The 14405-nt window shown below is 44.5% G+C and overlaps 1 protein-coding gene and 1 pseudogene across 1 annotated transcript; both read right to left on the bottom strand.

Annotated features, from left to right (window-relative positions):
- Positions 1-2287: 2287 nt before the first annotated feature.
- Positions 2288-2800, bottom strand: LOC125541501 (beta-1,2-xylosyltransferease XAX1-like). The gene has a single exon (XM_048704896.1). It carries the CDS (start codon positions 2798-2800, stop codon positions 2303-2305), a length of 498 nt encoding a protein of 165 aa, XP_048560853.1. The 3' UTR covers positions 2288-2302.
- A 1010-nt stretch (positions 2801-3810) lies between these two features.
- Positions 3811-6131, bottom strand: LOC125541509 (annotated as a pseudogene).
- Positions 6132-14405: the final 8274 nt, after the last annotated feature.

The raw sequence follows: 14405 nt of genomic DNA on the forward strand, positions 1-14405 counted from the left end.
ACCGGATCATCTTGAGATGCAAACAATATATGCTAGCACCTGTTAGAGACACCTGATTATCCATTTTCCCAGTATCGATACGTTATTCGTTTCTATTCGATGCCGATAGTCACAAAACAGTTTCTTCCTGTGATTAACTGCTTAAAAAAGCAAGGGAAACACTTCCCCTCATACGTCTGATTGTTTCCCATCATCAGACCAATCCTATACCCTCGATTCGGCTTCCATCGCATGGCTGAGAAGCTCTCCCTCGCTCCCCACTCCCACACACCCATTAATTACGGAAGGAAGGTGCCAACTAGCCCGTTAATCATGCACCCACGATTAGTGGGGAAACCAAAACAGATCCATAATTGGTCGCTTCCCTGTCATTCTGGCCACGCCCATGTCCATCTCCATACTTCCGCGACATGCACTGCTCAGGGATTGGAGCAGTGGTTCGTCGTTCAGATCAGCACGAGGTGGTTGTAGCAGTTCGCATCCTCCGCAAAGGCAGCCGCCGTGACCACTCCGGCAAGCGGCAGATCCAATCTGATAAATTGCTAGATGCCCGCCACCACTGTTGCCTCCACCACCGGTTCAACCAGGCTGCACATCAGCGACCTTCCTCGTCTCCCGTTCCCATATCTCATGGCCATAATGCATGTCTCAGAAAGGCCAACAATCCTGCTGCACTATCTATTGATTTGTATTATTTCTTGTTAATTTCACAGTTCAAAACTGCACGATGCAAACAATTGATACTCTTACTTGGATGCAGATTTGTCACCGTCTTACTTCCTCCATGACTCAGTTGCTTCGGGGCTGTCAGGCAATACAATATCAAGGACGGCATGGCAAACAAGATCAAGGGGCTTCGGCAGGGGCACCCCAGCTTCTACCTGCCCGCGTCGTGGATCACGCCTTCAACCACGATGCCTAGGTCACATTTGAATTAGCGAAATTCGATGTATGGAAGCAATTTGACTTTACTTGGCAGTAGACCTTTTTCTCTCTTTGTAAACTAACCAAGAATTCGTATGAACCATGTGTAATTATGATGAAATATGTTTCTCTATAATGGAAGCAAAATAACATTTTATTGGGAGCAATTCTCTAGTCCATGGAGACAAGATCGTGATGCTTCCAAAACATGTGTATTTTTCTTTTCTGATAGAAGAAGGTTTGAAACAATCGTCTTGTCGATGGAAGCAAGATCGTGATGCTTCCAAAACATGTGGATTGTTTTTCCTTTTTAAGAGAAGAAGGTTCGAAGCAATTCTCTAGTCGATAGAAGCAAGATCGTCATGCTTCCAAAACATGTGGAATATTTTTCTTTTTTGACAGAAGAAGATTTGAAACAGTCGTCTTGTCGATGGAAGCAATATCGTGATGCTTCCGAAACATATGGATTATTTTTCATTTTTAATGGAAGAAGGTTCGAAGCAATTCTCTAGTCGGTGGAAGCAAGATCGTGATGCTACTGATACATGTGAAATAATTTTTCATTTCTGACGGAAGCATATTTGAAGCAATTCTCCATTACTATGGTCGATGAGAGCAAGATTGTGATGTTTCTGAAACATAATATAATCTTAGATAGGAAAAAGATTCAAATAAATCGAAGAAGATATTCACCGCATAAGCAAATTCACCAATCAACGCAAACATAAATGAATTACAAACAGAGGTAGAAGCACGTGCATCTGATGCAGATTTGGTGTTGGTTAAAAGTTTCGCTTCCTAGAGCAACCTACCTAAAATCTGTAAGTGGCATCGTACTAAATCGAAGGTTGCATATCGCCAAATAATTACATGTAATTAGAGGCCCACTTAACGGCCGGCCCACTAAAGTGCATGATTTGTCGAAGCAATTTGTGTAGGCTGGATTCTGTACGTACGAGAAATAACTACCAAGCTCGTTTTAAAGGGGGCAGCGAACGCATCAGATTAGATTAATCGTAGGGCTCATGAATGGTTTGATGGGAGGCTGGGCATCAGTAGTCAGATGCCTAGCGCTGCCCAGAAAGCAATATCGTTCCATCTCATTAGTTGAAGCTTATTAACGACTCCTAGTATGAGAGACCAAATATCAAACTGGGCAGGAGATGTATAAACATCTACTTTACACGATCATGTGCATATACATACCTGAAGACGTGAACTCATGCCCCTGGTTGTTGGCTTGAAAGATCGTCACTTTCCTACAATCACCAAATAGGATTAACCGGTGTCCACGACGGTCGGCTAGGTTTGTACGCATCAGTTTTTCATGTGTACGTATGAGCCGGGGATGACAACAGAGACGACGGCGCCGCCGCCGCTACTCCTGCAGCTTGTCGATGGCCTGGAGCAGGAAGGGGCGGAACCTGGCGAGGTTCACCTTCACGTCCTGCTTCATGATGGTCTCGGCGAGCACCTGCCACCCCTGCTTGTGCAGCGCCTTGGGGTCGCTGAACACCAGGTGCTCCCTCGGGTACTTGTCCTTGAGGCTCGTCTCCTCCTCGTCGACATAGTACTCCACGTACCGGAGCTGCATGTCCCGCGCCGGCTGCCCGTAGAAGTTGGTGGCCATCCAGTCCATGTTCCCCCACGGCACGATCTGCAGCACCACCGCCTGCGTCGGCTGGAAGATCTGGTTCGTCAGTCCGGCCCTGTGCACCGCCAGCAGCACGTCCGCCGCGTTCACCAGCGCCACGAACGCCCCCGCCTCCGCCACCGTCACGTTGAACCCGAGCTCTGTCGCCGCCGCCGCCACCTCCTCCTGGTTCAGCAGCTTCCGCGTGCCCCTGCAGGAGATGATCAGCATCTGCGGCTGCATCCCCGGGGCCTTGGTCGTGGGTTTGAAACTCACGTGAAGTATTTTTTGCATCTTCTTTTTCCTTTTGACCAGGCCCCATCACGCGGTTGGCAGGAACGATCAACACGGCCCAGTCGAGCGAGCCGGAGGGACGAAACGGCGACTTATACGAATTGACGTACGCGACCAATGAACAGTTTTTTAGTACCACCTCGCATACATGTTTTAAATTCAAAGTGAAAGCGTAAACTTACGGGTAGAAGCGTATTGTGACGGTGAACCCGACAAAGTCAATCCGTGCTTTATTATTATTATTATTATTACTAGCACAGATGCACGTGCGTTGCAACGGGAGGAAAAAAAATCTCACTCGCCCATATGTAGCCCCCAAGTCTTAGGTAGGACCATGGTTTTCAATTTCAGTTTCAGAAAAATTTCAGCACCAACCGAAATCACTGAAATTCAGTGAATTTCAGTGATTTCAGTTTCCATTTCAGCCAAATGAACGAAATATTCACTTGAATTCAATTAAAAATTTGAAAAATTTTAAAAAAAATTTGAAAAATATTGGAATTGTTGTGCTATACTGAAATTGCTAAAATATTTTGGCCGAAACGTAATATTTCAGTGTCTGCTGAAATTACTGAAATTCAGTCAATTTCACCGAAATCTCACTGAAAGTGAAAACCATGGGCAGGACTGCCAATTGTGTGTAAACAACCCCACCATGGCTGCGATGTGAGACATGCCCGCGACGTCCCAGCAGTAATGCAAGACACATCTGCCCTTCTCCCGCTAGAGCAATTCCACCCTCCACCACAGGAACTCTGGATCATCCTCCCTCGCGACCCATGCAGCAGCACCAACAGGACGCACACCTAGCATAGAGAACCCAAGAATTACATAGGGAGGTTAGGGTATAACAACCGAGGATTCCTTGCAGTTCTCGGATGAGAGAGGAGGATTTATGGGCGTCTGAAGAGCTTGGAGTTCTGTCCAAATTAGCAAGAAAAAGAAGGAGTTCAAGCCGACTAATAAGCCTTGTATGGAACCAAGGTAGCAATATCTCTCACTTTCCATCTTTAGTAGAAGCACACAAAGCAGATTTAACAGTTGATTTCACATTCCACTTACTTTCTACTGTGTAAGTGAAAATGGCTACTCCAATAAGTAACAAACTATTAACTCCATCTAAAAGTTGCACATCGAGACTGAGTTATGGTGATTGCAAGTTTTATTCAGCTACCTTGAGCAATTATATCCAAAGACGCATCTTATATTTTAAAAATTGACATGGATAATTACTATTTTCTTGAACCCGGGACATTATTCTCACGTACTTGGAACAATATTCTTGAAAAGAATGCTTGATTTACTAACAATCACATGGCGATGGCTGAGTAGACTTGATAAACAATTGTTGTTGTCCAAGTCGAGGAGCTAGCATAGGATGATGTGAGAGCCGCCTGGACAGATAATCATTAATTGCATCTACTGGTCTAGTAGCACCTGGCACCGTCCCAAAGATCTCAGTTTCGGGTATGATGCAATGAAGCCGCTATGGTTATCCTGGTAAACATGTAAACATGACAAATCCAAAAATGCCTAACCATTAATACATTGGCAGCCTGCAAGTATTTCTTAGCTCTAACCCTCCATGTTCAACAACATGCTCTTGGCAACACCTCAGAAGGTGCTAAATTTGTGCAGGACAAACAAAATATAGAGTTAGTAATGCCATTCAACATTATTAATTGGCTTTTAGTTCTAGAGATATAGGATTATCTTAGAAAACCTTTCACTGTTGTTTCACTAACCTGTTGTTCAATATTCCAGAAGCCATAAAGACGCCGTAGTAGCCGTTGGCAGCATTGTAGCCATAACTTGTATTGCCATTTGAATACACCTTCGGACAACAGTATAATTAAATGCATGTTAGCCATAATTTATCGTCGAGTAGATAATAGTTCACCAGAAAAAAATGTGTAAGATGTAACCTACTGCACGAACACCTTACTTGATAGGTTATACTTGCGTCCAGGGAACACCTTGTTTGATGATTAAGAACATAATCTCCGGCAGAAATCATCAACATTCCCTAAAAAAACTCAATATTTCTACATATAAATAATTATCATATTACAATCTGATCAGAGAACATGAAGCAGACCATAATTGTGAAACACTGAAGATTATGTGGCCTTGTTGATTCCAGCGTGAAGGGCAAGGAGCAGAGGGGCATACCTGGTGGTTGTCGTCGGGCCATCGTCTACGACATGGCCTACCTGCAGGTCGTTGGGAGGGTGTCGTAGATGTTGCTGCAAGTTCCGGCTCCTCTGCTGCGGCTGCGGGAGCTCGGCGTGTCGCATCTATAACCAGCATTCCACTGAGAACAACTTCAAAAATCCAAGCAAGATTTTTTTTCAGGCATGCTTTTGGAATTGGTTAACATAGAGGCCTAGGCACATATTTGATAAGACAAAAACACGGAGACAACCATTACCACTAATAATGAGTGGAAGGTGATTTAATTTCTAAGCATAAAATGAATCAGCTTAACTGATCATGCTTATGCCTCTCATTTAGCAAAAACTCCCTCTATACCATAATGAGTTGAGCTGCTAGAACGACATCTATTATGATACAGAGGGAGTATAATTCTTGTGTATTTGGTGCCTGAAACTTTTACCAACTAAAACTACTCTCGGAAGACAGTTTTGAACATCAATTTTTAGACTAATGGATAACGATAAAGATTACAACAATTTAGATGCATATATTTGGTGCACTTAATTCATCTCAGAGAAACACACAATTCACTGGAAAAATAATGCCAAGCCCAATAGTACTGAGCCATACCATTCAATTCCTGTTCTTGATCTCACCCTGCCGGCATCTTTGCTCTGGCCGAGCTCGCCGTAGTAGTCCCTCACCAACGATCTCAAACAGTATGGTGAATGTGAAACTGAACCCAGCTGAAAAATAAAGAAAATCTGAACTAAACTGACCCAAAATCAAATCAGAGAGACACTTGATCTGGTTGGTGAGGTAACCGGGTTCCTGAGTGGAGCTGGTCATGCCGCATGCAGACCGTGGCGTTGTGCTGCTGTGTGCAAACCATGGAGTTTTGAGTTGCTGCCTCTATGCCCATAGCTCTGCGGGTGCCCAGCTGCACGAGCTCCACGTCAAACACCTCAGCCGTCCACTCCTCGCGCACCACCGACTGCACGACAGGTCGAGCGCGCCGCCGACGCCGTCCTGCATGGATGCGTGTGTCGGGGACTTGTAGGTGAGGAGCTCCAGTAGGAGCACTCCCAAGGAGTAGACGTCCGCCTTCAGCGTGGGCTGCCATGTGTCCAGCACCTCCTGGGCGCGGTAGCCGCCGGCGCCTGCGATGGCGAACGTGCGCGCAGATGGGGTGGAGGCAGAAGTCGGGGAGCGCGTGCTCCCTCGTCTCCGCCGATCTCGGCCGCGCCTATTGCTGCTGCTGCTGGCGGCGGCAGCGGTTGCTGCTAGATAATGGGATTGTCTTCGAGCCCGGTGATGGATCGCGATGAAGACGGGAAGGAAGGCCGGCGAGGTCGGGATGGCGCGGATCCAGCTGCAGGAGGTTGATTCCGGCCTGATCCGGGCGAGGTGGCGTTAGTCGTTGGCCATGGCTGCTCCTGTAGAAGAAGGGGAGAGGCAGTCCTTGTGTGTGAGAGAGAGAAACAGAGGGGAAGGAAACGAAGAAGAGGGAGAGCAGGGAGAGGGGTGCGAGGCATGGAGGTCCGGCGGCGCGGCAGCCTGTGGCGAGGCCGAGCGCGAAGGCGGCGGGGCGGCGAGGGGCTCCCGGATCGGCGGGGGAAAACAACAAAGCAACCGGGATATATATAGATAGATTAGTACCACCTTGGATATGGTAAATAAATATAGATGTATTAAAGAAAAAAAACTGAAAACGTAAATTTATGAAAGAAAGCGTATTGTGACGGTGAACCCACGGAGTCAACCCGTGCTTTATTATTATTAGAGATAGATTATTATTATATATATATATATATTATATTATATATTATTAATAGGGAAAGATGAGCTTGGGAAAGCAAGACTTCTTGCTTGCAAATCCTTTCGCTATGTATGCTGATAAACACATAACCTATGATTGACTAGTAGACTGCCCGTGCGTTGCCACGGGCCAACAAATAAATTTGCCCGTGCGTTGCTACGGGCTACATTTCTTTCTCATATGTTTGGGCATCAAACAAATGCCCAATGGGCTTCCCAAAATTCATCCGTCTAGACAGTCCGGTCTCCCCCAAATTTAGTTGGTGTGTGGGTGAAAAATGTGGTTGTTTGGACTATCTGTCATGTTATCTCCAACACACGGTCCCAACACAAAAAAACCACCCAACGACCCATCGTTCCCTTTTCTTGCTGGACCCCCCTCTTCCTTCTCGGTTTCCCATCAAACTTTTCTCATTGGAGCCCTATCCTTTAAAACCGGATGGTGCCCATCTCACCATCGCTATGGAGCCCTCTCTCCTTCACACCGTACCTCCCCATGAAGCGTCAAGGAGGAGTCCCCCACCAACCGCCCCACTCTCCACCACTATCCTCCAGCACCCCCACCCCCTCGGCGTTTGTGTTGATCCACCATTGTCATCAAGGGGGAGGAGGGATGCATCGCTGTGACACCCCTCGAGCCAGGAAGGCAAGTCTGGTATCTCCTGAGTCATTGTCACGTTGTAACATAATGTTGAATGTCGTGCATTACCACGAAATAAAAATATGATATCCATTATTGGGCATGCAAGATGCAACTGATACGCTACTGTGTTCATTATTAACTCTTGAAGCAACCGACCAATACATTTACCCTTCTATCGTAACAAAAAAATGCCTGCTAACATTTACCCTTCTATCTAAACCAAAAACTTATACAACTTGATGGAAAAAAAATATGAACCGCTTGCTCATGCAATTTGCTGCAAAGCCATCTCTAATGAAATGCAATTTGCCACATTTTCTAAAGTAGAAAAATTATTCCGCTTAGTTAGCATTAACTTAACCAACCCCAACCCTCATCATGCTCACTCTCGACCGCCACTTTTGACACAAAATCTACTAATTCGTGTTCTAAGTGAGTTGTAACTAAATAGACTAACCCCAACGCTCATCCCGCTCACTCTCAACCTTCACTCTTGTCACAAAGTCCACTAACTCATGCTCACTCTCGACCGCCACTTTTGACACAAAATTACTAATTCGTGTTCTAAGTGAGTTGTAACTAAACAGACTAACCCCAACCCTCATCCCGCTCACTCTCAACCTTCACTCTTGTCACAAAGTCCACTTCATGTTCCAAGTGAGCAAGTGATGAATAGAAACTTTCATCCCAAAGGCAACTTGCACCTTGCTCCCCCCTCTCGTAAGATGCAGTCCCTCCATCCAATGAATAAGGCACGCACGCACTTCAAAAATCAACTTTGATGATAAATTATACCAACCAAATGCGGATTATATTTGATAACAATTATACTGTTTAATTCATATTGAAAAGAACTTTTCAGTGGTATAATTTTTAAGTTGCAAAAATTTAATTTATGGTCAAAGTTGGATTTAAGAAGCGTGTGTGCCTTATTCATCGGAATGGAGGGAGTATATTTTTAACCCTCGCCTCTCTAGGATACATAGGTATTTTTTTTTATCTTTTTATCTCTCTATACCCGATCTACCTCCAACTCCGTTGGGGTCTTCAATGTAAGTCGGCTGTTAATATTCATGATACAAAATTCAAAATTGGAATTAAAACTGAATTCAAATCGATTGAACCAACCAGGCTTACGTTAATATGCATGATACCAAATTAAAAATTGGAACTAAAACTAACTTTAATATTCATAAGCGAACATTAAACTTTATCTTTGCTAATGACATTTTCCATGAATGGAAATGAATAAAGTAGTAGTTTGTTCCATGGAAATACTTAGATCACTTTCTTTTCTTTACCAACAGGCCATTGTCATAAGACAATAAAGGTAGCAATACTTTGGTTGTCATAATAGAAATCAAGGTCTTGAGGTAATATACTTGTTTCAAGCTATCAAGATAGCAAAAGAGAGACATCTTTTCTAAAACATGGTGTAATACAACCCTTTGCACATCTTTAGTCCACTGACTTTTCAGATGCCTACCCACTTGATTTGCAAGTCAATAGATCTGGAATTAGTACTGTTCTGAAAAATGCTACCATCCCTTTTATATATGTTTGCATGCTACTGTTGCAAAATCTAACCTTCCTTTTTTATATAAATGAAGTTAGTTCCTACTCCTTCCTAGCCTTTTCATCATTGTTCCAGCTGGTAGCATACGATTGTGTGTTACTGTTGCAACTCCGCAAAAGGAAATATAAATCTACAACAGAAAATCTATTACTTCTCTAAATCTGTTCTGAAAAATGCTATCATTCCTATTACGAATAATAAATCTACAAGGGAAATCTATTACTTTTCTCTGAATATATATAAAGAAGCACCACCCGGTAAACTTAGATTGATGTGATTATCATCTTTATAGTAGAGTACTAATTAGTACAGTACAATGACATGGATTTTATCATAGCAATTAGTACAATACAATAAAAGTTATAGCTAGCGATCCAAATGCCCGTGGTCCTTAAAATATAAAAAAAATTGCTATGGGGCTGAAGATCAGCAAGAAGGCGACGAGAGAGACGTGGTGGTGCGACTGCCAATGTTGGAAGCCCGTGGCGAGTGGCTCTACTGCCACTCCAGCATCCTTGTCATCAGTAGAGCATATTTGGCTGATCGCCTTTACGATTCCTCGATGGCGTCCAAGTCCTACTTCAATATGCCTCAAATTCGAAGGAAAACTCTAAACTCTACCATGTTCACTCTGAAATAAGATGAATTAAATAAAAATTAAGGTAAAATGCATTTCAGCAAGTACTTAGCATAGAAAAGCTCCATCTCTAATCTACAAGATGATGACCTTTTAACCTTAAAATTAACTATAGTTTGTTTTGGTTGATAAGTTCACTATAATTTTATCACAACTATAGCAGTTGAAATGATGCCCAGCTAGTTCACTAAAATTAATGTTGGAATCAACCAAATATGCACTCCAAAGTCCAATCAACTACGTCGTTCAAGTAAACTTATACATTTGGATTCGAAGCATTCCAATGTATTAATTATTTTAGCAAGTGCTCACAGAAGATGCATAAAATCAATCATCACATGTTAGAGCATGCGTCGAACAACCTATGTGGTTGTGCATCCAGTCATCCAGTCATCCAAATAACAATAGATGTTTAGTAGAAGAGATAGCTAGCAAAAGAGAGAGATCAGAGATGTACTTGTTTGGCTAGTGTTGGCCACAGACCTGCGCATCCTAAGGCCACCGCTCGGGCTGCCGCCGGCCAACAGCCTTCCAGCAGCATCTGCCTCCAGTAGTGTACACCTCATGTCCTGCTACTCATGGGGCCCGTGCATCCCGCTAATTAGCCTCACGGCCTTAGTGTTCAAGCGTACTGTCGAACCACAGCCGGGCTGCACCTGAGCCCCTCTTTAGCATCGTACATGATGGTGAGGCTATGGTACGATGTGGGCGTCAGCACCTCCAGGTGTTGCGCCGGTCATAGTAAAGGTGATGAACAACAACTCGTTGTCCCTGGGGCGCGACGAGGAACGTGAAATGAGTACGCCGCCTTGGCATCGAACCCTGCGATGGGGAAGTGGTACAACAGCTTTGACACCGGCGCCGGCGATGGCTTGACCACCAGCCGACCACCCAGTGGAGGCAGCAGCCCCTCCGTGCGATATCATCCGCAAGCAGCATCCTCGCCGGATGCCTTGCTACGCTTGCTTCTGGACATGGCCTTGACCTTGTTCTCTCCGGCGTACTCACATGTGAATTTGTGATGTTTCCACGTTCCAACCAATCGGGTACATGCTTGAGAGGGGAATCTGGTCAGATACATCGTTTGTTCACATGAAGAAAAGAAACCACTGGGGTAAGCAATCTAAAAATACATACCAATAAAAGGATTCTTGTGTCTTTATCCGTATCAGCAAGGGATGGGGCTATTGCCTACGTCAGGGAAGGGACCTATCTCGTGTCACGGATAGCAGAGGCCACGGTGCTCTCCCGGAGCTTGTACTTACAGATTGCAGTCGATTGCATATATACATACACTGGAGAAGTGATATTCGAGTGGAATTGTCAAAATTTTGAGCACAAACATCAACATACGAACCTCGCGGAGCTCGTTCCACAGCCTGCAACACGCTCCATGAGATTCAGGTGATGACCGAGGCGTTCTTGCAGTGCGCCATCGTAGAGCGGGCAGGCGGCTTTGTAGATGGCCCCTACCTTGAGTGCAAAGTCCTCCTTGAAGAAGAGCGCGAGGACCTTGCCGAATCAAGCAGCGAAGCCGAACGACACCCGTGCTGGTGCCAATCTTCAGCAGTGACAGCCTCATTTTCAACCTTCAGCATACTGAAAAGGATCAAAGTAATTAACGTCAGCTGAAGAAAGTCAAAGCTAATACATAGGAATTAGCAAACAAAACTGTACAAAAGCGTATGCTTACAGGAATAGTTTCTAACAATGGCCCAGCATGTAAAAGCTAGGAGAATAACTTATGCACTTGTATATATTGGTAGTTTGGTACACTGCATTTCTTATACGTTATTCTGTCATGATATTTGTTTTAGGATCAGATAAGAACAAACTTGCTTGCTTGGATCAGACCTGCAGCTTCGTTGGAGGCAAACAAATAATATATACGACCTTCAGCGTACAACAACCAACAGTCATCCTCTATTCCTCTCTAAAAAAAACCCATCATACTCTTGAATCCAGGTAAGCTAGGTGATTAAGACAGACAAAGTGCAAAAGAAAAAGGCTGTCAATTCTTGTTGTCAGTATTTTTGTTGTCAGTAAACAAAGAAGAAACAACCTCATAATGTATCCAAAGGAATACCCGTCGCTGAGTTCTGCTTCTCTACTACACAGGATCCAAGAATCAGAAACAAGATTTCATAACGGAGTGAAACGGTCGCCTTTGCCTCTCTACTGCATCTGCTTCGGTTCTTGCAATGTCACCCCTGCCAAGGCCAGCTGCCTGATCCCAAATCTTCAAACCATAGTCACCAGAGAAGAAGAGGAAAGACACAAGATTCTCACCCTGGATCCGGAGTAGGAGATAACGTCAGGTCGCAACCTCGGTCCTCGTCTACCACACCCTTGATGGACGCCCGCATCTGGCACTCTGACTGCCCCTCGGTATCATACTATCATCCGCACGATGACCTTGCGGTAAGGCATGCCGGTGGCGACGGGCCGGCTTGGATCCGGAGTCATGGTGGTGGTGGAGATCGTCGAGACAGAGACCGGAAGGGACAATCAGGACAGGGCGGCATTGCTTGGGAATCGCACGTACACGAGCAGGAGATGTCGTCCGAGGGTTCTCTTGGCCGGAGGCGATCGATGGGAGGATTGGTCGGCGGCGGGTAGGAACCCTAATCGCCTTGCGGTTGCGGATCTCGTCTTGCGTGAGATTGGGAAAGTTTGATCGCTTGTTTTTTTTTTCTTGCGGGACGGGTGGACAAAGACCAACGAAGGGATATGATGAAAGAGATGATTTTTTTAGGGGTTTTCTTCACCGGTTTTTACAGGAATTAAAAAATCGGTGGGAGGTGAGGAGAGGAAGATCGTACGAGAGATCGAGGGGAGTTGTGAGCGAACGAAGGAAACGACGTAGGGACTCCTTCTTTACAAGTACACATTGATTTGTAGTAATCATATAAGATCAGTTTAGATTGATTGATTGACACGCCAAGGAAAGATCTGTTTTGAATATAGATTGATTGATTTTTTTTTTCTCTCCTCACCCAAACAATGAAGGAAAGCGTGCAAGGGAAAGATCTGTTTTGAATATAAATTGATAGATTGATTAGATTAGATAGATACATTAGGAAAGCGTGGTGAGGGGTAGATTAGGAAAGCGTGGTTTTTTTGTGTGTGTTGTTTTTCTCCTTGGTTTTATGTCCATCGGTTTTGCAGGGGAGAGGAAAAATCGGTGGGGTGGTATCGACTGGTGGAGGTATCGTTCGATGGGGTGGGAGAATGATGAAAAAAAACAGCGAAAATAAACCGCGCAGACTATTCACCAAGTCGTCCATTAGGAGTAGAGATTATATTATTATTATTATTATTATTATTATTATTATTATTATTATTATTATTATTATTATTATTGTTAGAGAATTAGAGATTAGAGATAGAGATTAGAGATTAGAGATTATTTGTTTCCTGAAAATCTATTATTTGTTTCCTAAACAAATTGCATTAATGAGAGAGATCCGTTGATTTGGCTAAGGTAGGAAAGAATCTATTATTTGTTTGCTAAAGCAAATTGCATTAATGAGAGAGATCCGTTGATTTGGCTAAGGTAGGAAAGAATCTATTATTTGTTTCCTAAAGCAAATTACATTAATGAGAGAGATTCGTTAATTTGGCTAAGGTAGGAAAGTTAGATCCGTGATCTTTTGTCATTAGGAAAGTGTTGAAAATAAACCGTACCGGACTACCAACTCCTCCATTAGGTTTTTTTTCGCTGGTTAATTTTCGTAGGTTCTTTTTCGCTGGATTGTCTTGGGTGCGATTGGAGGTTAGGCCCTGGAGTGCGTGGGGGCGGGTGGGGGCTTCGGTACGCGATTTTTTCGGTTCTTGGCGGCTCAATGTGAGGTGGGACGAGGTATCAAAAAAACCATGGGAGGTGGGACGAAAAAAAACCTGGAAGCGAGACTACCAACTGCTCCATTAGGAGTAGAGAAAAAAAGAGCCGTGTGGGATACCATGGGCATATTTTGATTGTCCAAAACATGTGTGATGACTTGTGCCACCGTACTCCTTTTTACGGAGGGAATCATATGCGTCTTCAGGCAAACAGCTTAAATAAATGAATTGTGTGTGATGAAGGAAAACAGTACTCACATTTCCTCTGAGTTTATCGTGTGCAAAGTGGCGCACCTAGTTCACCATAATCGACGGCGTATGATATTCGCACTGTGGCACATGGGTGGACAATCATAACCGTGTGTGCATGCCTCTCCGTGTCGTCTTCTTCCACGCACCGCCATGGTTTCATCCAGCATGCTGGCCTCCTCACCTACCTGCTACAGACCCATCGACGATGGTCATTTGCTGCGTCCACCCGACGACGATGTCACATTGGTGCCCTCAGTCCCTTGCTCGCACCTCGTCTCGCCATGGCTAATAAAAAACCTAAGTAGCCAGGCACCCACACCAACGAAGCCCTCAGCGCCGCCAACCTCGCGCCCAAGCCCAACCCTGCCCCTACGTGCAGTTTGCGCGGGAACTATAGGCGGCCGTCGAGTAGTCCCGCCAGCAGTATGTGCTGGAGGAATATGTTTGTGCTGTAAAAATTGTAAACATAAAGAGACATTCATTTCAAAACGATACCTTGCGGTAATTGGTCTTTGTTGTGGGATAAAACCAAAGCAAATATGATGGTGGACAATAGTGCATCAGCCAAACTAAAGATGGGTGGAGCTGAGCTTATTGGGATTGTTCTCAATATTTTGTTTGTGGAAAT

The sequence above is a fragment of the Triticum urartu genome, chromosome 2, assembly GCF_003073215.2.
Source record: "Triticum urartu cultivar G1812 chromosome 2, Tu2.1, whole genome shotgun sequence".
NCBI lineage: Eukaryota > Viridiplantae > Streptophyta > Magnoliopsida > Poales > Poaceae > Triticum > Triticum urartu.